General features: G+C 41.8%; 1 protein-coding gene across 1 annotated transcript in view; it reads left to right on the top strand.

Moving 5' to 3' along the window:
- eml5 (EMAP like 5) overlaps positions 1-21672 on the top strand; it is a 54600-nt gene that overhangs the window by 8565 nt on the left and 24363 nt on the right. The window contains 15 exon segments of the mRNA XM_042500575.1: positions 249-408; positions 3683-3781; positions 5011-5079; positions 9824-10009; positions 10574-10709; positions 11354-11555; positions 13589-13726; positions 13857-14113; positions 14248-14460; positions 15245-15412; positions 17675-17781; positions 17876-17994; positions 19030-19216; positions 19377-19482; positions 19907-20000. Of these exon segments, the coding sequence (XP_042356509.1) occupies positions 249-408; positions 3683-3781; positions 5011-5079; positions 9824-10009; positions 10574-10709; positions 11354-11555; positions 13589-13726; positions 13857-14113; positions 14248-14460; positions 15245-15412; positions 17675-17781; positions 17876-17994; positions 19030-19216; positions 19377-19482; positions 19907-20000 (2241 nt within the window).

Genomic DNA, 21672 nt, shown 5'->3' with positions numbered 1-21672 from the left:
TCTGTGAACACCCTGTAGGCATGCATGAAGCCAGGCTGTGTATTTGAGCATGACTGAGTTAATTGGACCATGTCACCTCATCAAGCTGCCCCTCTGCTTCAGACCCATCACAGACTTAATGTGCTCATCTCATCCCAGTGGTTTCCGCCGGGAGGATGAATCCCTCGTCTGCTCCCGGCACACATACATAAGCACGCAAATGGCAACGCTAACCAGATGTTTTCTCTCCCCTCTCTCTCTCTGTACAGTTTAGCTCTGCATCCGGAGCGTGTGTTGGTGGCCACAGGACAGGTGGGCAAGGAGCCTTACATCTGTGTATGGGACTCCTACACAGTGCAGACTGTGTCCATCCTCAAGGATGTGCACACACATGGCATCGCCTGCCTGGCCTTCGACTTGGAGGGACAGGTATAACACAATAATCTTCAAATGATGAGAATCCACTGAGGCTTGGGTGGTATCTAATTTTTCACTCAGCTGTGGAATGGCGAATGGTTGAGGTATATATGATGGTATAAGTGTGTGGTGCATTTTCAGCATGACGTGCGTGGTTTTCAGCAAAAATAGACAGTGAAAATGGCCTTTTGATAATTATATTGACTCTATACCACATTGTACTACAGTTTCAATGACTTTATCTTACACAGACAAGATGAAATAAAAATTTATCTGTTTGACTCAACTTTTCCCGATTCTATTTCAAAATAAAAGCCCAACGTTTCTGCCGACAGAATTCCTTCAGTTGTTGACACAAGGCATTTTACCATGAAACAAAGCAGGACCATGTTGCTGACAATGCAGGAGCTTGCACAGCTTCTGAAATGAGTGAAGTATGTGCTGTTAATTGTAGAAATACAATATTCATAACAGTAGGCAGCTCTGCAGCAGTGATGCAGCAATAAATGCTGCCAGTGTGAACACACACTGCTCATGCATGCAGTATGAAGTTAATAGAAAGTTGAAGGTCTGTATTAAATCCTACCGTTTGGATTTCTAAATACCCAGGTATACTGTAATACCCTGACAAGTGCCCATGCCTAGAATCGGGCACAGAATCATCCAGGGAATTGACTGTTCCCTAGCATTGTTTGAATTGCAGCTCTTTTTATTATTATTTCTTCCACAGGGCACTAGTTTCTGCTCTGTAGAAAAGAACACAGACAGACAGACTGAAAGTGTCAACAGAAGTGTTCATTTTAAGAGGCACAGCAGCAGCAATCAAAACTCCACTCAAGAGCTGCAGGCTGGCTTTTGCAGCCCGCCTGCTGGGCTGAGTTTTTGAATGACACATCTGTGATTACTCCAGCAGTATTGACTGGACAGCTACACCCAGACAGGCTTTACTTGGTAGATTTTACAGGAAAACAGTCAGTCGCAGTGATTGATGCTTTGCATCGGACTTTGACAGGACCTGGTTGCGTTAGGTGAAAAAAGCTTTAGCACATAAGGAGCCTTTAAATACTCATGGGAGAAAATAAGCATCTGGACCATGCAACATATTCACATTGTGTGGAACTTGCTTTGAGCCTTTTCATGTTGTCTTCCCAGCCAACTCCCTGTAGACTTGCCACCAGTTAATATTTACACACCGCAACCTCCACCCAATGTTGATTTTGACTATAAAAATCAATACAGTGAAAAAACATCTCCAGGTTTTTATCCTTGCACGTTTCTCTCTTCTTCCCATAGGAGCTCTCACAGCAGAGTTATACCTCCTGTGTTTTGCAGTAAGAGACAGGGAGATGACCCCGTGCTATTTTCCTGCTTGGGTAGAGAGCTTGGGGATTTAGATAGAATGTGACAGTGTTTAAAGCCAGAGGAGGCTCCATCGCTTCTCAGTTTAGCGGCTCTATTTACTCTCCATCTCTTCTCTTCCTGGATTAGAGGAAGTCGAAGCTGAACTCAGGACAATCCAGAGGAATATCCTGTGTCATTACCCTGTCCATGTATTACAGCAATATCAAAATATACCCTGACGTTTGAGATGTCGCTTCTAGGTATTTCAATATGAGCTGCAGTTGTGATGACTGGTAAGAGGAGTGTAATTCATGACCTTTGTTTTATTTTATTTATGTTGTTTTGAGTGTTTTAGCCAGTTGTCTACATGTCACATCATGTTTTGGTTGAGGTTACATGTGGTTGCTCATGTTCTGATTAAAAACGTTCCGGTACACGTGATTGCACACAATCATTAAACTCTCATTAACCCTCAGAAAGAAAACGTAAAAAAAGCCCTTTTATCTAAGCTGTCATATTTCATAAACGCCAACTTTCAAAATTGCAGTATATTAGCTAAACAATAAGTCCACAATCATGCTAGCAACTTTCTAAAGCTTTACTGAGGCACTTGGGGCTGAATGCTAACTTCACCATGCTAACATGCTGGTGTTTAGCAGGTTTAAAGTGTACCAGCACTGTAGTGTAGCATGTTAGCATGCTAACACTTGCTAATTAGCACTCCACACACAGGGTAACTGAAGCTAATTGAATGTGATTAGTTTTTGAAGATATTTGTTCATAAACTAAAGTACTGGGCCAAGGCCTGGACAGTGACCCAACACACCAAACTCTGACATTCTTGAGACCCCCCAGCATCAGTTTTAGATGCTTAGGGAGAGCATGTCAATTTATGGCAGCCCTACTACGATTTGGCAAAATTTTGACCTGGTTGTAGTGCTAGAGCAGGGTTTCCAAAACCTCTACTCGAGTGCATGTTTTAAAGCTTTCCCTGATCCAACACAGCTGATTCAAATGATCAACTCGTTATGAACTCCTGAATCTGCTTACTGACAAGCCGCTCATTTAAATCCACTGTGTTGCACCAGGGAGAGATCTTAAACACACCAGACAAGGTGGTACTCGAGGAGGGCTTTGGAGTTGCCACAGAGTTCACCAAAGTTATCACAGATCCCCCTTAAAGGAACATGGATGTTACCACCAAATTTCATGGCACCTTTCAAATCATTGTTGAAATATTATGCTAAAGAAAAATCAGGGCATCACCAAAGTCACTAGGATTTATCATCTGGGGACCATGAATGTCTGTAAAAAAGAAATTCAAGGCAATTCCTCCAAAAGTTGTTGAGATATTTCAGTCTGGACTAAAGTGGGGGACCAACTGACAGTCCGACATCCCTTGAGCCTCACCACTAGTGTGGCTAAAAAAATTGCTAGAGCTTTTTAAGTACGGATGGACTTTTCAACACCCTCATCAACATGGTTTCACAAGGTTTCGTCATGCGGGGCCTCTTTGCTCATCATTAAAATACACACCTCTCTAAAAAACAAGGTAAAATAGTGCAAATGCCTCAGCAGAGACTTGTATTCATAGCCAAACATTGATTCAGCAATGGATCAAAGAGGACATCCTCTATCATGTAAAGCAAGCTGCAGAGTGAAGAAGGGTTTCCATAAGAGCTGCTCTCTTCTGCTCCACTGCTGCTGCTGCCTACTCACTCAGTCAGCTATAGGAGGCTCCTCCAGCAAAAGCACTCAAATGTGCTCACTGGAAGTGCCAGGGGCTGGACAACTGTTCTGTTCTGCTCTGAAGCCGTTATTAGCCCTTTCATTGAGGCCTGCCATGCCACAGTGGAGGTAGCATAGTTTGCTTTGCGGTGATTAGTGCAACAGAGCAGAGTCAGTTCAATCTGTGATGTCTTTTTTCTTTTTGCTCTCTTCGCAGTGTCTGGTGTCTGTGGGTTTGGACTCTAAAAACACAATCTGTGTGTGGGACTGGAGGAGAGGGAAGGTTTTGGCAGCCGCTCCTGGTCATACAGACAGGGTAAACACTTTCTTCCTCCCCTGACTCTGTCACAAGCTCAGTATCGACCGCCTCAATTAGCTTTAAACGCGGGATGGAGCGCCTGCCCAAAGGGGACATAAACAAGTTAGGCCTGATTGATTGTGAGCGTTCCAGAGCCCATCTGAAAGGGTGCACAGCTAATGAAAAGGAATTTTAAAAAGATGAAATACAGGCAGCTGTTGTTTTCTAATGCAGCCCACACACACATTATAACGCAGTCTGTGCGAAGACACACATGCACACACACACACATTTCTCATTCAGTTTCCTTTGTTGTGCTTATATTTTTGTCCTCTTTCTACCCTAAGCCTTTTGTTAAAAATCTGATCAGTAGAAGTCCAGAATAGGGGTTAGTATGACCACTGATTTCCTGAATCATTGCAATTTTGTTTTTGATTCGATGCAGTATCCATTCAATGAAGGATATTTCAGCTACAATACCAAATTTGCTTGAATATGAAAAAGATTACCAGAGAATTAACACATGTAAATTTTTCAAGGAATTTGTATATTTAAAGAAACTACAGATAAAGTACACATCAGATCTTATCAAGACTATGGTCTTTAATAATTCAGCTTCAGGGACTGTTAAATACTGACAAGATAAACAGGGTTAAAGCTTTCCATATCCGTGGTTAAAGGCATGTCATTAAAGATTCCTCTTAGATTTTATAAATGAATGTCAGATAACTGAAATGAAGATTGATTAGATTTCTTTTTTTCTGTAACATAATTTTGAACATATAATTAAGAGATATATAACAATATAGTTTTTTGGACATATTCACCCATTTTTTGATAATATGTAATAAGCTACCATACGTAATATTTAATGAACCTCCAGCTGATTTTCATATCATTTCCATGTAAACTTTTGCTCAGTTTTTGCAGTTTGTGGTACATTTCTTGCTAGGTTACTCATTATATTTTTCCCAGTGTTTTTTAAAGAAATCACACTAATTTTCTCAGGTTTCAGAGGTTTAAATGCTTGTGAAAGGCATCTGAATGCAGCTTAAAAAAAAAACTAATGTCGATCTAGGTGTTAACGGGTTAACCCAACCCTCGTCCACAATTCCGGTTATATTTGAATAAGATTAACTAGATGAACGTTACTTTAAATAGATACATGAAGGATCAAAATCCTGCATAATAATATACATAATGTGACAATGTATCAATATTCATTGCATTGTGTTTTTTCCTTACAGATATTTGACATATCGTGGGATTTGTACCAGCCGAGCAAGCTTGTAAGCTGTGGTGTCAAACATATCAAGGTACAGCAACTTCCTGGTCATTTAACACCCTGTAGATTACAGTCGGCTCTTGAGAGTTGCAGTTCTTGTGCCTCATTTACATAATATTTGAAAACAGATTATACATTTTGAGGAAGTCTGAAGAATCCGCTGGCTCCGTGCCCCCTTCTCCCCAGCCTGCTCTGCTTTATCACCACGACCATATCAAAGTCTTAAAATAGATGTATGCAAATTCACTTTATTCCAGAGTCCATGGTTATTAGGCACTTAACATAAGTAGGACAGGCAGTGACTCACAGTCTCTTCCCTCAAATTTGTAGTAATCTGCACTGCAGGGAGGAAAAATGTTGGCTTTTTATTATGAGGAACCATGACTCTGCTACTCAGCTCCCCTTCCCAGCTCTCCTCATTCAGCTTTTAAAAACACTCTGCCGTACAAACTGCAGCTGTGCTTGCGTCCCTTCTCAGGCTATCTCTATCACTTCTTTTTCACAGAAGAGTGGCGTTCATAAATATTTAATGAGTTCATGCAGGGTGTCTTCCTCAAGCCTTCCCTTGGGATGTATAGTAGTGTTCCTTGAGCGGCATGGCCATTAGGAAATAACAAGGAGTCCAGAGCCACAGAGGAAGCTTACTTCCAAACACCAGGAGGAGAGTGAATCATTCTCAGAAAGGAAATGTGACCACTAGCCCTGCAAGGCTAAACATTGCAGTACTTGATGCATTCAGAAGGTTTAGCCTACTGTACGTATTCCCCAGTGGTGTAACATGTCACTGATGACTCCCTCCTCTCAATCCAGCTTGGACCTGCCTCCTCTCGTAGTAATTCCCCCCTGAACTCTTCCCCCACCGCTGTGGCATAGAAACCCCCTCCGGCTCCACCCAACCCCCCCAGTCCACGCTCAATCCTCCAGTCTTTCCCCTCCTCCTCTACCTCTTTTTCCCTCCCTCCTGGTTTCCTGATGCCAAGGCAATCCAGCAATTGTCCTGCATAATTCCCCAGCCTTCACCCTGCGGACCATGTGACATCTGCTCCCCGGCCCTGTGCTCGCTCAGCGATTATAGCACTCAGAGCATCCAGGAGATTTAGTCCCAGTAATCCACTCACTTGTGGGCTGAGGAAAACACAACCTCCTGTGACGAGGACAGAGGCTGCTGGCGATGCTCTCCGCCTCGTGCAGCTCCTCCTAGCTAATTATACAGTCATTTGTGTTTTGATTTGTTCAGGACAACTCAGACCTCACTTTGGCTCTCCTCAAGCCATCCACACACAGAAACACCGCACCTACCAATCATCTGCCTGCTGCCTTAATAGTTGTTGATGAAAAGCTGCTTAAGGGACCGTGCCACTGGTTTTGCATGTTGTAGCCCAGTGGCTCCCAACAGTTTTGGCCCGTGACCCCTTAAAACGAAGCATTATCTACTCATCACCAGCTGCACTCATTTCTTTTTTTCTGGTGGCCTAAAGATCAAGTGACTCAAAAAAGGGAAACATTAGAGAAAACATAAAAACAATAAACTAAATTTTTCTGGTTCCTATCCTCTTGATTTTCGCGAGACTCCTCAGATGTATATTGTGACCCCTTAAGGAGGTTCCCGCCCTCAGTTTCGAAACAAGCAGCAACCTCCAGGGATGAAAAATGAAGCCCACGCTGAAGTGCCAAAAACTGTAGTTCCTCAAATGGCCACTTGAGGCTGGTTCCAAACGTGAGTCAATCCCCATAGACCTCCATGTTAAAATCAGGCCCCCGGGAAGTGTTCTGAGTTTTAAAAATAATTTTTTGTAATGGCCAAATTGTACAGTAACTGTAACTGTGTAATGGCCGTCAGGTGATGTCCTGTGGCCCAAAAAGACTTTTCCCCATTGACTTACATTGTGAAAGAGACATATGTAAATTAGTGGACACATTTTTTTTGAGCATCACAACCCCCATGAATTGACCTGTTTCACTATCGGGATTTGATCCATGTGGTCCAGTAACATTTGGAAAGTCTACATGAGCCACATGATTGAATCATTTTATCCTCATTCCAGTTAGCAGAGAGCTAAACTGTAAATGACCAGCTCAGCCGGTGGAAGACTACACAGTGCAGAGCTGATCATTTGGGTAGTTTTATACGCGGCAGTTAAACATGTTTGGCTTCATTAGCCACTGAGCAACATTCAAAGAAATACATGGGGCCCAACGCTGTATCCAGGTCTCTTTATGCATCCATGGATAAATGCCCAATTTAACAAAAGACATAAACATGCTTACAGCTTAGTACAAAAAATAGATTTGGTCTCTAGAGCTGATATCAACATTTATGACAACTGTCTGGGAGTGAATTTGTACATAAGTCACCTGTTTATATCTTATGAAGGCTTTAAGTTATGTGTATTTAAGGGCGTAGCCGCTTTGGGGGACAAACTGAGGTGCCACCCTAGGCTCTTAATCAGATCCACTCCTCGATCGTTTACAGCTCAATCCACTCATCTGAATATGGTCACTGCTGACTCTAGAAATCTAAGATACTAATGGCCAAAATGCCAAATTGGTGACATCACGGTAGCAACATCAATTATTTTTATATAGACTATGGTTGGAAGCCACTGATGTAGTTCCTAAGATATAAGTAAGATATTTAAATGTTGCATTTATTTGATACTGTGCATAGTCCTTTACATAAAAGATTCAGTTAAACCAAAAGACATCAAGTTTGCATGCATTTCTGTCCATTTTATATTATCATTAAGAGTTCTTGCAGTGCTTAAACTACATTATCCTTACACATAAATGCACTGACAAAATCATAATATTGGCTTTATGTTTACTGTGATGGATGGACTCTACCAATATCTTTTCATATACACGAATGAACGAACACTAATGGCTATATCCAAAACTCTAAACTATATGCAGGGTATTCAAAGTACAAGCGTGGCCCTTTCAGTTAGCTTTAAAGAGTGTGTGTCTTCAAACATTTGCATGTATTTGTAGATCACACCAGCTGCCACAGAGGTGAGCTCGAGTTTGACACCATGTGGATGAATGACAGCAGCTTTGAGAAAATCAGCTCCCAGCAATGCTGACAGCCAGTCATCTAGTTCTGCTTTCAGCAAGCTGCCAAAGAGTTGACCCCTGTTAACCAAGCGTTTAGTGCTCTGACACCATTCAGGGTCACCATAGTCTGACAGGGGGGATATTATGAGTGAGATGAAAGAGGTGAGGGGTGATGCGGTAGCTGATGAGTTACCATCCTCTCTGCATTAACTGCACTGAAAAGGTTTTCCTTGGAGTGATGGTGGAGGTAACTGAGCTAATGAAATAACACTAAGCCTGGGTTAAGAGGAGACGCTCCTGATATATCAGGAGGTTCTCTGGAGGATGTTTAAGAAATAAAACGTGTTGTTCACAGAAAGCAATACTGTTAACCAAGTCTTGATTTCCATACAAAGCTGTTTCATTTTTTTAGCACATTTTTACCTCTCTACCTTCCTCTCCCTCTGTGCCTTTCTCTCCACTCCTGGCCTCAACGTAAACCCCCTCAGCATCCTGTCCTCTCTTAGTAATGCAGCAGTGAAGGGATTAGCCGGCGCCCGTGTCTTGCTGCCTTATCAGTTGCGGGCAGGGAGGGCTGTGCAGTCACGCCGCATCCATCCCTGCTGCCTTCGCAACAGGCTGGGCCACAAACCCCCTACCCCACCCCCACACAACCCACCCTCTAGTCTTAGCCAACCCTTCCACATACTTGACACACTTAAAGCTGCATATACACTCTCCCAGATTACTCACACACCTATGATCTTTACTACTTAACCTTCAGCCCGACCCCTCACCTAAGCTCACGCACATGCAGAAATACTCAGAGCTCAGTTAGGAGCTCAGATTTAGGAAAGACCTGTTGAGATGCGTACAAGCTTCAGATGTTTGATTGCAAAGAGGCAGTGATGCCTCTCCCCGATAATCGATCCCTCCTGTTAGCACACTGCATATCAGTCAGGAGGATAGTTGTTAGTGAGGGTGTGACAGGCTGTCACTGTCAGGGAGCTTATTTGTTCTTTGTGTGACTGTCTATCAAGCCACAGTGCTTGTCGTCAAAAGCACCACCTACAGTTTCTGTCTTTTCTAAGCAGAATCATCCGAGGTTGTTGTACTTTAAAACATTTCTTCAGTGAGCTACATTTCAGGTATTGCAGAGGAGAATTCTTTTAGTTGGACCAGAAAACAGGCTGTAATTCTGTCATTGTCCTGCTGCTTGAGTGTGTGTCTGTTTCACGCGCCCCCGACCGTGTCTCAGCATTTGAGATGCCCTCCTCAAGCTTCCACCCTGTGATCTCATCTCCTTGCAGACAGAGCGTCTCTCTTACACTCTCTCCTCCCTTCGTTTGATGGATTTAGCCCTCAGACGAGGCCGTGCCCGTGCATCCCAATGACCTTGTTCATAAATAATGAGCCTGCGTGTATGCGTGCATGTGTCTGTGTCTGTGCATGCTGATCAGGTGGTTACAGCACTGACCCCCAGCAAGAGTTCCCACTATCACATGAAGAAGAGGAGGTGGGGGAGTGTTTGAATTTGACTTTGCTTTCTCTCAAGGTCTGTGTGTGTGTGTGTTTAATGGAGTTGCTCTGTGTGTGTGGCTGTTGAAGCATAAATGACTTAATGGTTTTCACTCTGTTGTACCCAAATGTTCCATAATTGTCCATTTGGCTTTTTCAGGACAGGATTACAGGGGGGATTATTAGCCACCATACTCTTTCACTCTTTCTGTTTGTGTTTGCAGTTTTGGAGCTTATGCGGTAATGCTCTCACACCCAAGCGCGGTGTTTTTGGCAAAACTGGGGATCTCCAAACCATCCTCTGTCTTGCCTGCGCCAAGGATGAGATCACATATTCAGGTGCCTTGAATGGCGACATCTACGTGTGGAAAGGGATCAACTTGATGAGGACGGTGCAAGGAGCTCATGGGGTGAGTTTGTAAAAATCAATGTGATTTGTGCGCCATTTCGGCTGATTTTGACACCGCCTGCACCAGATACAAAAGACTCACAATAAATCTCGTAAACTTAAACTAGGGTGGATGCCATGCATGCTGGCTTCATTTGATTCTGCTCAGTAGAAAAGGATCAGCCTTTTGCTCCACAGGATTAAATGATATCTATGGGATCAACAGCTGGGTGAGGGGATGGGTGGATGGGGGAGGGGATAATAACTACAGTACATGTTCACTGCTTTTTGTACCACCAAATGTCTCACGGAGGGTTTAACAAGGTGCCTCCTTGTGTGTACACAGACTCTTGGCCAAAAGAGGTCATCACGGAGCTTTCCAGTAATAAATACACATATATATGACACCTCCTGTTACCTAGTTCTGTGATATCCTGAGGCCACAGTAGCAGGTTTGTAATTTTAAAAGCCCTGTTAAACGAATGCCTGGCTGAGCAGCAGTACTATGCGGTCTGTAGCAGGGGCTGGTTCTGTCATTGCTCATTTATTGTGCAGATCCTCACTGACAGCCTGTCATTTCCTCCAGTCAGGGATTTTCAGCATGAATGTCTGCGAAGAGGGCTTTGCTACCGGGGGCCGAGATGGCTGCGTCCGGCTGTGGGATCTCAACTTCAAACCAATTACTGTCATTGATCTCAGGGAAACAGACCAAGGATATAAAGGTGATGTCAAACTGCCTCTGTTTTTCTTTAATCTGAGGATAGAAAGGTTGCCGGCCAGGTCTCCTGAGGCACTGGAAGAATTATATAATTCTACAACAACAAAAAACTCCCCTTATGCCATTTATATTCTCTTTACTAACATTTTCTTTCTTGTTTCTCTTGTATTTATAATCTTGGACCTAACAGTAGCTAGAGGTGAAAATAGTCGAGGTGGGTAATAAATGCAGAGCGGGTTGAAAACCATGTCAGTCTGTTTGTAGCAGTCCCCACATTGTTCGGCTGTTCCTCTTGTTGTCAGTAAGTCCAAGCTCTGTTGGAGTTTTAAGCCGTATACAGTTGTCATGCCCACATATGTATACAGCACATGCTTCCTCCATCTTCTTCTCACTGTATTACCCAGAGTCGGTCGGCAGATCAGCTTGACAACATGTGCCGTCATTGTATTTTCCTGTTAAATTCTTCATCCTGGATGGCCTGCAGATGGCTATTTGTATCTCCTGTCTTTAGTATCCCTGTTGTGTCTCTTATAATGACTGTATAAGCGTTGGCAAATGTCTGTCTGCTTTCATGTTGGTGTGCTTTTTCCAACATTTTTCTGATTATTTTGAGTGTATATGTATGTTTTGTTTTTTTTTTTTTGATAGGGCTGTCTGTGCGCAGCGTGTGCTGGCGGGGAGATCACATCCTGGTGGGCACGCAAGACAGTGAGATCTTCGAGGTGGTGGTCCACGACCGCAACAAGCCTTTCCTCATCATGCAGGGTCACTGTGAAGGCGAGCTGTGGGCTCTAGCTGTCCACCCCACCAAGCCTCTGGCCATGACAGGAAGTGATGATCGCTCAGTCAGGTGAAGCTCCTGTCATGTTATGATGATGTTCAAGTAACTTATTTTGGTGACTGTAGACAACGCTTCAAATTTGGATGTTGCTGCAAAAAAGCAACATATTGTAAAACATGGATTTTTCACACACATCTTCAACCTGGCAGCACAGTTGTGGCGCTGAGTAATTGCCAGAAAAGTGTTTTTACAGAGCACCATGATGTCATAGTGAAGCTGACCTTTGACCTTTTGGAAACAAATGCCATCATTTTATCTTTAGACATTTGGGTATTTTTTTCTCATATTTAGCATATGAATTCTTGCGTTTTGGCCAAAAATGTGTTTTATGAGGTCGCTGTGACCTTTGACCACCAAAATCTTATCCGTTCATCCATGAGTCCAATTAGACGTTTGTGCTAAATTTAAAGGAATTTCTTCCAGGCGTTCTTGAGATATTTTATTCACAAGAATGTGACTGAAAACTCCAAAACATAATGCCTCCAACCACAGTTGTCACTAGTGTGGAGGCATAAAAATGCATACAGAACATGTGCCCCCCTCAAAATAAGTAAATAAATAAATTAAATAAATAAAAATACAGCAGGGAAAGACTAAATGCAGCAAACTCAAATAATATAGTTTTCACATCCAATTTCACTGCCCTGCTGATAACTTTGGTATGATAAATAACACTGAAAAAATGGCATGGGAGTTCTAAATATAAGATAGAGAGACCAAAAAGAGAACTCTTAAATTCTGGAGAGTCTACCCTAATTCTCTAATCACATTTGCTCTGAGAGTTCTCATGGAACTCTAGCTACTCTTCTATGTATGTCAGAGAGGATCACCAAATCTTCCAGAATTTGTCGGTAAAACCTTGCAGTGTGTGCTTAAGATATACGTGATCCACTCCTTATGAGACTGACAATGTGCATTTTTCCGTTTCAGTAGGATGGGATGAACAGCGAACAAGATACCAAGAAATCACACTGGAATTCACTAAAAGAGTAGTCAAAAAAGACAGATAATAGAGCAGGGGTTTGTAGTCACCTCAAGGAGGTCCTTATCTGAAAGGGTCGTAGACAGTAATTTTAATTTAAGGAACATTTATTTTAATTTGGAAAGGTATCACACTTTCTTTGATAGTTTCCTGTGGCCCTCCTAACCCAGGACTGTTGAACCAATTCACAAATCTTTTTGTTAATTTTTGTGTCCAGAATTTCTTTGGCTGGGTCTGAAATCGTGGTTCGATGCATTGGAGCCATCCTTATTATAACCGCTCCCTGACTATATAAAACCTGGTCTACTAACATTAAAGCGCACAGAATTAATATCATTTTGTCCACTTTCTGTATGTAAGTGGTGAGTTCGCCACATCCCATGAGCTGTCTTAGCTCTTTCAGTCTAAAGAATACATGAATAAATAGGTCTTTTAAAATGCCAAAATCACATAAACATAAAAAAATAGCTGTCACAAATGTGCCTTTCACTCTTTCAGACAGAATCGGCTTCCCGGCCTGCCAGTAGTCACTGCTCACTGCTGTGACTGTGTACTTTGTGGTAACATTAGCTGTTGTTAGCTGCTGTGCCAGAGGGTATAACCATGAAACAGCACTTGTTCTTCAGCTTGGGTGTGTGTCTGTGCCATTATAGAGGGTGTGTGCTACTGAGTTAGCTGCTATGAGAGTCTGTTGCTTTGCAGGGGCTAGTTCTTCTGCTCAGCACCTCAGAGGACACGCTCTCAGGGTCTTAGTGTAGAGAATACTGCTTATTTTTTCACGATTTTGAAACCTAATTTTATGTACTTGCTGATGTCTTAATTATTCAATTTTGGCTGGATCGTTGATAACACATTTTTCTGTGGTGTGAACACATATTTGCTTTTGCTTTACCAGGACTTTAACTAAAACTACAAAAATGAAGCAGTTGTAACTGTCAGTATGCGACCAAAAACCTAATGCATAGCATGACAGACACCACAAACATCACCGCAATGGTTGTTTAGGTCTTTGTTATCTCATCACTGCCTCTTCATCTGTCCAACTTCTCTGTGTCTAAAGGATATGGAGCCTTATAGATCATGCACTGATAGCTCGCTGTAACATGGAGGAGCCTATCCGCTGTGCAGCCGTGAGCACTGATGGCATTCACCTGGCGCTGGGAATGAAGGATGGCTCCTTCACAGTGCTCAGAGTCAGGTGGGTACACAATTCAAAGGCCAAATGGGAAATTTTGATCCTCTGTGAATGGCTACTGTGATGAAAAGCTTCATCATTTTGTGTCCATTTTAGCTCCTCATTCAAGCAACATTTCTTTGCTTCCCTCCAGAGATATGACAGAAGTGGTCCACATCAAGGACAGGAAGGAAGCCATCCATGAGTTGAAATATTCCCCTGATGGGGCCCATTTGGCTGTTGGCTCTAATGATAATTCAGTGGACATCTATGGTGTGGTGCAGAGGTACAAAAAAGTGGGCGAGTGCATCGGCTCCAACAGCTTCATCACACACATGGACTGGTCCACGGACAGCAAGTACCTGCAGACCAATGACGGCAGCGGAAGAAGGCTCTTCTACAGGATGCCAAGTAAGTTCCCGTGTTACAGCTGTTGTAATCTTTTCTCTAAGATACTGTCAATCAAAAAAGCCAAAAAAAAGTTGCTTTAATGTGATGCTGTCAAAGAGCTTCTTTGTGAGATAAAATGTTTGTCTTCTGTTGAGGTGGGAAGGAGGTGACCAACAGGGAGGAGCTGAAGCTGGTACAGTGGGCTTCATGGACGTGTGTGTTGGGCCTTGAGGTTAATGGAATATGGCCCAAATACTCAGATATCAATGACATTAACTCCGTGGACGCCAACTTTAACAATCAAGTCTTAGTAACAGCTGACGACTATGGACTAGTAAAACTTTTACGATATCCATGTATAAAAAAAGGTAAAAAAAAACTTAATTGTTTATAGGGATAGTTTGGATTATTTGAAGTGGGGTTATACAAGGTACTTATTTAATGTCAGTGTATTACAGACAGTAGATGTCAGTTGGCAGGCCCCCATTTTGGAGAAGCAGGCTGAAGTGCTGACACACAAGCAAAGCAGTGTACTGCTGTAGAGGGGGACAGCCGCAAAACGCATTTTAGTCAAAATCAACACCAGACAAAAACAGCAATTTTATTTCAGACAGCATGGTAGCGACTCGTCTACCGCTGCTTGATTGGTTAGTTAGTGCTATTAGTATGACTTTGGTGTTTTAAAGGCTTTGTTCTGATTTGCAAAATCACAAAATAACACAAACTAATCGACTGAGGCAATGGCAGATCAGCAGCTCCCGTGTTGTGTGAGGTAAAGTGACTGTTTTTGTTAAGGAAGTCTGGTGGCTTTTAAGAGATGAAAGATGGATGTAACGGCTTTAGCCGTCCGATAAGGTAAATCATTGAAAATAGTCTAATCATATTGTACACTTGAACGGATGTTGATACGTTTTGCTGCTGCACCCATCCACAGCAGTACATTATTTAGCTTCCATGGCAGTACTCCAGGCTACTTTTCCAAACTAGGAGCGTGCCGACTGCCAAGTACTGTTGGTTATACACTGTGGATAATTACCTCACATAACCCCACTTCAAAAAATCCAAACTCCCTTTTATTTCCATGAGACTTAAGTGCAGAAATTCTAATTTTTATTATTACCATGTTAATGATGTGTCTCCTCTTGATTTTAGGTGCAAAATTTAAAAAGTATTTAGGTCATTCAGCCCACATAACCAATGCCAGATGGTCACATGACTACCAGTGGGTCATAACTATTGGTGGTGCTGATCACTCAGTGTTCCAGTGGAAGTTTGTTCCTGAAAGAAAGTCTAAAGAAGCTGTGCATATAGCACCTCAAGGTAAGATGAGGCCCCTGTCACTATTTAACCATAATGTGGGAATATGCTTTGCCAAGAAAAAAAAAGATTTACATTTTAGCTTTTAAGCAATCCAATCAAGAATATTACAGTGTCACTTTTTAATGTAGCTTTGTGTGGAGACCAGTGACTTGCATTATTGATATTACTTATTTCACAAAATCACTGGTTCCTGCCAACAAGACATTATCTGATTAGGCTGAGTAATGGAAATTTGTGAAAAAGTGTCTACTCAGTCTTCCACCCAAATATTGCAGAGTGTACGACAAAATGTATATAAAGAGTTTTGGTTTTTTACCAGTAAAACACACTAGAAAAAATGTGCATAGCAATGCTGCTAAAGCTTACTTAATTACATCTTTAATACAGGAAAACAAAAAAGAAATTGACAAGTTTAACCACAGACTGTATATCACAGTCTATGACTATATATACGGTCTATGAGTTTAACATACAAGACAACCAAGTTAGCGGTTTCCTTTTGTTTCCAGTCTTTTTTCTTAGCTGGGCTAATATCTCTCGACTAGCACTAATACTTAAAGGAATTGTTTAGCATATTGGAAAATAGGCTTAGTCATACTCCTACGCTTACATTTTTTTGTACACTGATACAGAAGTTAGCATTGCCCTGGTTTCCTCTGCTACGTCTTTTAGACGCAGTAGAGTTTAACCGTTAGCTAGCTGGGGCTCTGTTACGTTAGCATAGCTAAAGATTAGCATACCCATGGATGTATTATAGGGAAGTCGTACCATACGGTACCACCGGAAGTCACACCCATAATTCAGGCAAGGCATCACAGGGGCTAGGAATAAGGTGGATCGTAGTTTTTCCATTGAAATTTGGGTTATTGCAGAAAATAAGCATAAACATTTCTAATACAGTTTTTTTTCAACAAAATAATCTATACAAATGAATTTGAAGAATTTTTGAAGACTCAATGCAGTACCTAGTAGTAAAAAGCGATGTTAGCAGTAAAAAGTGGCACACCTATTACACCACAGTCCCTTACATTGCAGCCACACATAAAAGCTTCAAAATTCACAAGGGAGGTATTTACAGGCACATATTCTGTTGTAGAACAAAACTTCATAATCTCTTAAGCTTTTGTTTACAACAGACCTTATTTCAGGCATCTAATGATGAAGTGCTCATACTCATTTCTGGATTTTAGGACTTTTTTTTGGTAAGTTTATATCTCATTTATGTCTTGTTAAATTTCAATTTTAACACTTGAGTTTTTGTACAGATTAAACAAATGAGATATAGCATGATAATTGGTGAGCTTTACAGATGCTAGTTGGTGGATTTTGCTACCGTTGAACAGAGCCAGGTTAGTTTCCCCCCTTGGTTTCCAGTCCTTATGCTATGCTCCGCTAAACAGCTGCAGCTGCAGCTACACATTTAAATCAAAGGCATGACAGATTCTTATATAACTCTATGCAAGAAAGTGAATAAGTGTGTTTCCCAAAATGTAAAACAATTTCTTTGATGCACAGACATGAGAATGGTAGTCATCTTGTCATCTACCTCTTGGCCTAAAATATCTAGTGTCTTTCTGAGAGTAAGACTACTTCCACAGTAATTGTAGAAATTTGAACCCTTTTAAATAAATAATATGTCACAGTAGGTTTCTGAGTGACATATTAGGGGTTGTATGACTGTAACTGCCTGTTACATAATGTGCACCCCTTCTGCTCCCACCGGATTCCTGAACTTGATGTGCTAACCACCAGAGAGGAATGTACTAGATTGTTCCCTTTCCGTCCTTTTTGCTCATGAACTACCATTTCCATAAAGCAAAGAAAAAGCCATCACATTAATTAAGACAAATCCAATAAAAGTGAACGAAGCTTGGAAAGTATAATTGCATTGTCATTCCCAAGTCATATTTTTCCAGTGACAGAGCGCAGCTGTGCTTTCTGAAATTAAAGCACATACTAACCGCTTTTCCTTTTAATTTTCCTAATGGATCTTGTGAGTAGCCGCCCGTAGCTGCCAGTTCTGCTTATTGCCTTGTCTTGGCACGGCTTCACTGTGCTGCATCAGCATTTTTATACATTTGTCTTGAGCGATGTCACTGTGAAGCACGACTGCCTGATAAATAGGAGATGTCACTGGATTATTGCATGATTGACCCTCACTTCTACTGAAAAAGGATACAGTGTTTTTCACTGTGTGTGCAGTTGGATATCTGTCTGATTTAAAGGCAGGAAGGTGTGATGCAACCTTGTTTCTGCACTCAGAGACCTTGGCAGACTCTAACAGTGAAGAATCAGACTCTGATCAGTCAGACGTACCTGAGATGGACTCAGAAATCGAGCAGGAGACGCAGCTCACCTATAGACGACAGGTTGGTGATTATATCAGAGATGTTCCTCTTTTGAACATCTCACAGTAGAAATCATATCAACAGAGAGAGAACACACTTTTCTACATGTGTCCAGGTTTATAAAGAAGATCTACCTCAGCTCAAAGAGCAGTGCAAAGAGAAGCATCGAGCGACAGCCATGAAGAAGAGAGAACGACCACCGGGAAGCGGAGTGAAGCTGCACTTCATTCATGGGTGAGTTTACGCTGTAGTTGTGTTGTAGTAAAGACCACCTACACAGAGACCAAGACGTGACCAAAACCAGACCAGTGTGAGTCTCACACTGCAGGATTAACTCACGATAAAATGTGGAGCATCCAAACCGTTGGCACTCCTCAACCTGATCTGAATGATTCACATTCCTACAAAAATGGCCACAGAAAACAAATGAAGATTTCTCCTCGTTCACCTCTTTAATTGCCACATTATAATTGTGTGAATGTTTAAGTGTAGCATGAGAAATGGGATAGTCCTTAAAAGTAACTAAAAGTTAAATCAGAAATGAGTCAAAGTTGCATTTGAAGCATGAAGTTATACATCCCTTTATAGTTATGATGCACAGGCAGTTCACAGCTGTGTCTGGAGCAGCTACATGACCTGTCCAGCATGCCTGTACGAGCTCTGTACCCCTTCACTCCTTGGTTCAGAAGCTGAAGCCCTGAAGAAAATGCGAAGTTAGTCTGCCATGCTATGAAGGGCTGAAAAGTGTTTTAAAGAGGCAGTAAAGGTTAATGTGGGTTACATCTCATTACTTATTCACATCTTGATATATAATGAATTGTAAAATGGATTATTGCTATATTTGGCCTCATATTAATTCACTACAATGTTATGTTGTAGCAGTGCTCAAATAACCATTACGCTGGTGAGTTTTTCTTGTACTGGTGGTGGGCTCAGTGTTTAGGGGCATGTCGTGTAGGCTTCAGATGGAATGTGACTATAAATTTAGTAATATTTAGTAATATCCCTGCAGTTGTGGTACTAGTCCTCTTTGTCTGAGATCCAGACAAGACCAAGTAAAAATGCAGTTTTTTCCAAGATGAGAAAGAGACCTTCAAATCAGACTGATCTTGTGACCCAGAGTGAACTCAAGTGCTACAAGCTCTGTGGTATCATAAAAGATACACTTTAAAAAACCTGGTATTGTTTAATGAATTGCATGTCAAAAAGCTTTTGAGATTGAAGACATCTCACTTTGTAATTAAGCCCTCTACTTTTGTTTGTTTGCAGTTACAGGGGCTATGATTGCAGAAGCAACCTGTTCTACACTCAGACCGGGGAGATAGTCTACCATGTAGCTGCCATTGGGGTTGTGTACAACAGACAGCAGAATACCCAACGTTTCTACATGGGCCATGATGATGACATCCTCTGTTTGGCTATCCACCCTCTGAAGGACTTTGTAGCAACAGGCCAGGTACCTGCCAACATATTTAACACAAAATATTAAACTTTTTTTTTTAGTTTATGGCTCCTCAGAGTTAAGATTCTTTTCCATATGAGACTCAAACTGGTCTCATTGAATGGATTGAACAAAGTAGATTGCTTACACAATTTGGATGTTCTTGTCTTTCCAGGTCGGCAGAGATTCCTCCATCCACATATGGGATACAGAAACATTAAAACCCATGTCTGTGTTGAAGGGTTTCCACCAGCTTGGAGTGTGCGCTCTGGACTTCTCTGGTAACTCAGTGCGGTTTTCTCCTCCTATCCAGACAGATTTGACATAACATACTTTTAATTTTCACAAAATCCTCCAGACTGCTTTCACAGGGGAACAAAAACCTTCTTTCACACATAAAAGAAACGGGAAAATTCACAAGACACCTGCTTTACAAGCAACGGTACAAAAAAAAACCCCTATATCTGCTGTCTTTTAGTCTCGGCAGTCTGGCGGCATCAAGGTACAGCTGTTCATCTCACTTCCCTTAATTGGCCCCAGATAGGCAGGACGGTGATCTGTATGTCAGTGTCAGTGAATCACCTGCTGTAGATCAAACCCGCCGGGCTGCTTTCATGTTTCTAACAAGAGCCAAACTTCACTGAACCAAGGCAAGAGCCGGCTCTGTCTGTGCTGTACTGAACACTTCTGTTTTTCCCTCCACAGCGGACGGCAAACGGCTGGCCTCGGTGGGCCTGGACGACAATCACACCATTGTGCTGTGGGACTGGAGGAAAGGGGAGAAGCTGTCTGCCATGCGGTCAGTAGTTATATGAGGGTGTAAACATCGCCTTTCAGCTCGCAGTTTTTGCTGTCCCCACATCCAAAAGGCTTTGACAAACCTTCCTATTAATTGCAAAGATTGTTTGAGCGATTTTAATTTAAATATGGACATTTATGGATGAGGGTTAAATTGCAGCCGCTTTTGCCGTGCAGAGCTGACAGCGTGATAGACGGAGGAGAGGAAAGAATGAGAATTACCTTTTGAGATTACGAGGCGGCTCCACTGCAACACTTAACCCTGACAGAGTGTGAATGGTTGGAGTAGGAGTTTGCTCCAGGGCCCCATCTGCAGATTCATAATTAAAGAGAGTTACTTTAATCTTCCATGAGCTTCATACTGGTGAGCTTGGGCACTTTTTATACCAGAATTTTTGTTTTGACAAGGACACATGTAAAGAAATAAATACAGAAAAGTTGATCTTTTAGAAATGTAACATGTTTTGAAGTACAAAAAAAACCCTCCACATTGTAAGAGCACATCAGAAACAAAAGAGGACTCACTTTAGCAGTGACCAAGGTGACAAAATCCTGACACATTGATATCCTATTCCTCTGGATACATAGACTCCATTTTTATGCACAAAATATTCAGTTCTGTTTCGTTGTTTCAAAAAAGACTTTGTATTGAGCTGTTTACATGGCTAACGAAAATGAATATTCACTAAAATTTCAGATTACACAAAAATTTCAGATTACATACTCCAATTTACATGACCTAACATGTCATTTATCACATCAAAACGTAAAAGCATTGGCTGACCTCTTCGACCATGCAAACACAACCTGTTTCTTTTACTCCTTCAACCTTCTTGAAAGCTCGGCTTTGGGATATTTAGCATATCCAAAAATCTGTTGATATCCAAGTCTTTCATGATGTTTAAAGTAGATAGATTCCAAACATAAATGTGGGTGTGTCTTTTGGGCATGCATCTTTACCACAACCTGGCAAACTGTTGGTGAATTTGTTTGTGTACAACACATCCATTATATAGTACAGAGCTGTCTGTAAACAGAAATGCCATTTGTTCAAACTGCAATAAAAAACCCAGTTGGGACGCGTATTCCAAATCCGAATGTGCCATATACATGTCTAAAGAATGCCTCTAAAACCTAAATAGTAATGGCAAATCCCACGTCTTCATCTGAAAATGCTTCATCTGGAGTATCCAAAAAGGAATATGTTGTTTACATGGAACAGTAAATTTAAGTGCTTAAATGCAAGTGTTTAACTGTGAACATAGGATGTAAATGCACGTACATCTGATGCAAGTGGATTACTTTACCATACCTGCATTATGAATTTTTGTAAAGCATGAGTTAATTTGTTCAGGACATGTGCAATTTCATGGTGGGTAAAATTATATAACCTGTAAACCAGCAGGAACCAGAAGTATCTAACTGGAAAACATCCGCATCCCAAAATATATTTGCCTTTGCTTTGTTGCTTGTCCTACTTGATGTTCATATTTAGTATCTACTCCATTGAAATTCCCCCTGGCTACTCTGGAGCGGTGCTTTGCGGGTTGCTCTCCTGCGAGTTGTGTGCCAGGCTCCCACTGAAGCTCAGGGACAGCTTGGAGCTGCACTAATCTCCTTTGCAGACCCTGGTGGGCAGTGCAGTGAGGCGGGCAGAGGGAAATGGGGCCTGA

The sequence above is a fragment of the Plectropomus leopardus genome, chromosome 14, assembly GCF_008729295.1.
Source record: "Plectropomus leopardus isolate mb chromosome 14, YSFRI_Pleo_2.0, whole genome shotgun sequence".
Classification (NCBI taxonomy): Eukaryota; Metazoa; Chordata; class Actinopteri; order Perciformes; family Serranidae; genus Plectropomus; species Plectropomus leopardus.
Note: the sequence above shows the minus strand (reverse complement) of the source record. Positions and strands in the feature narration are given on the sequence as shown.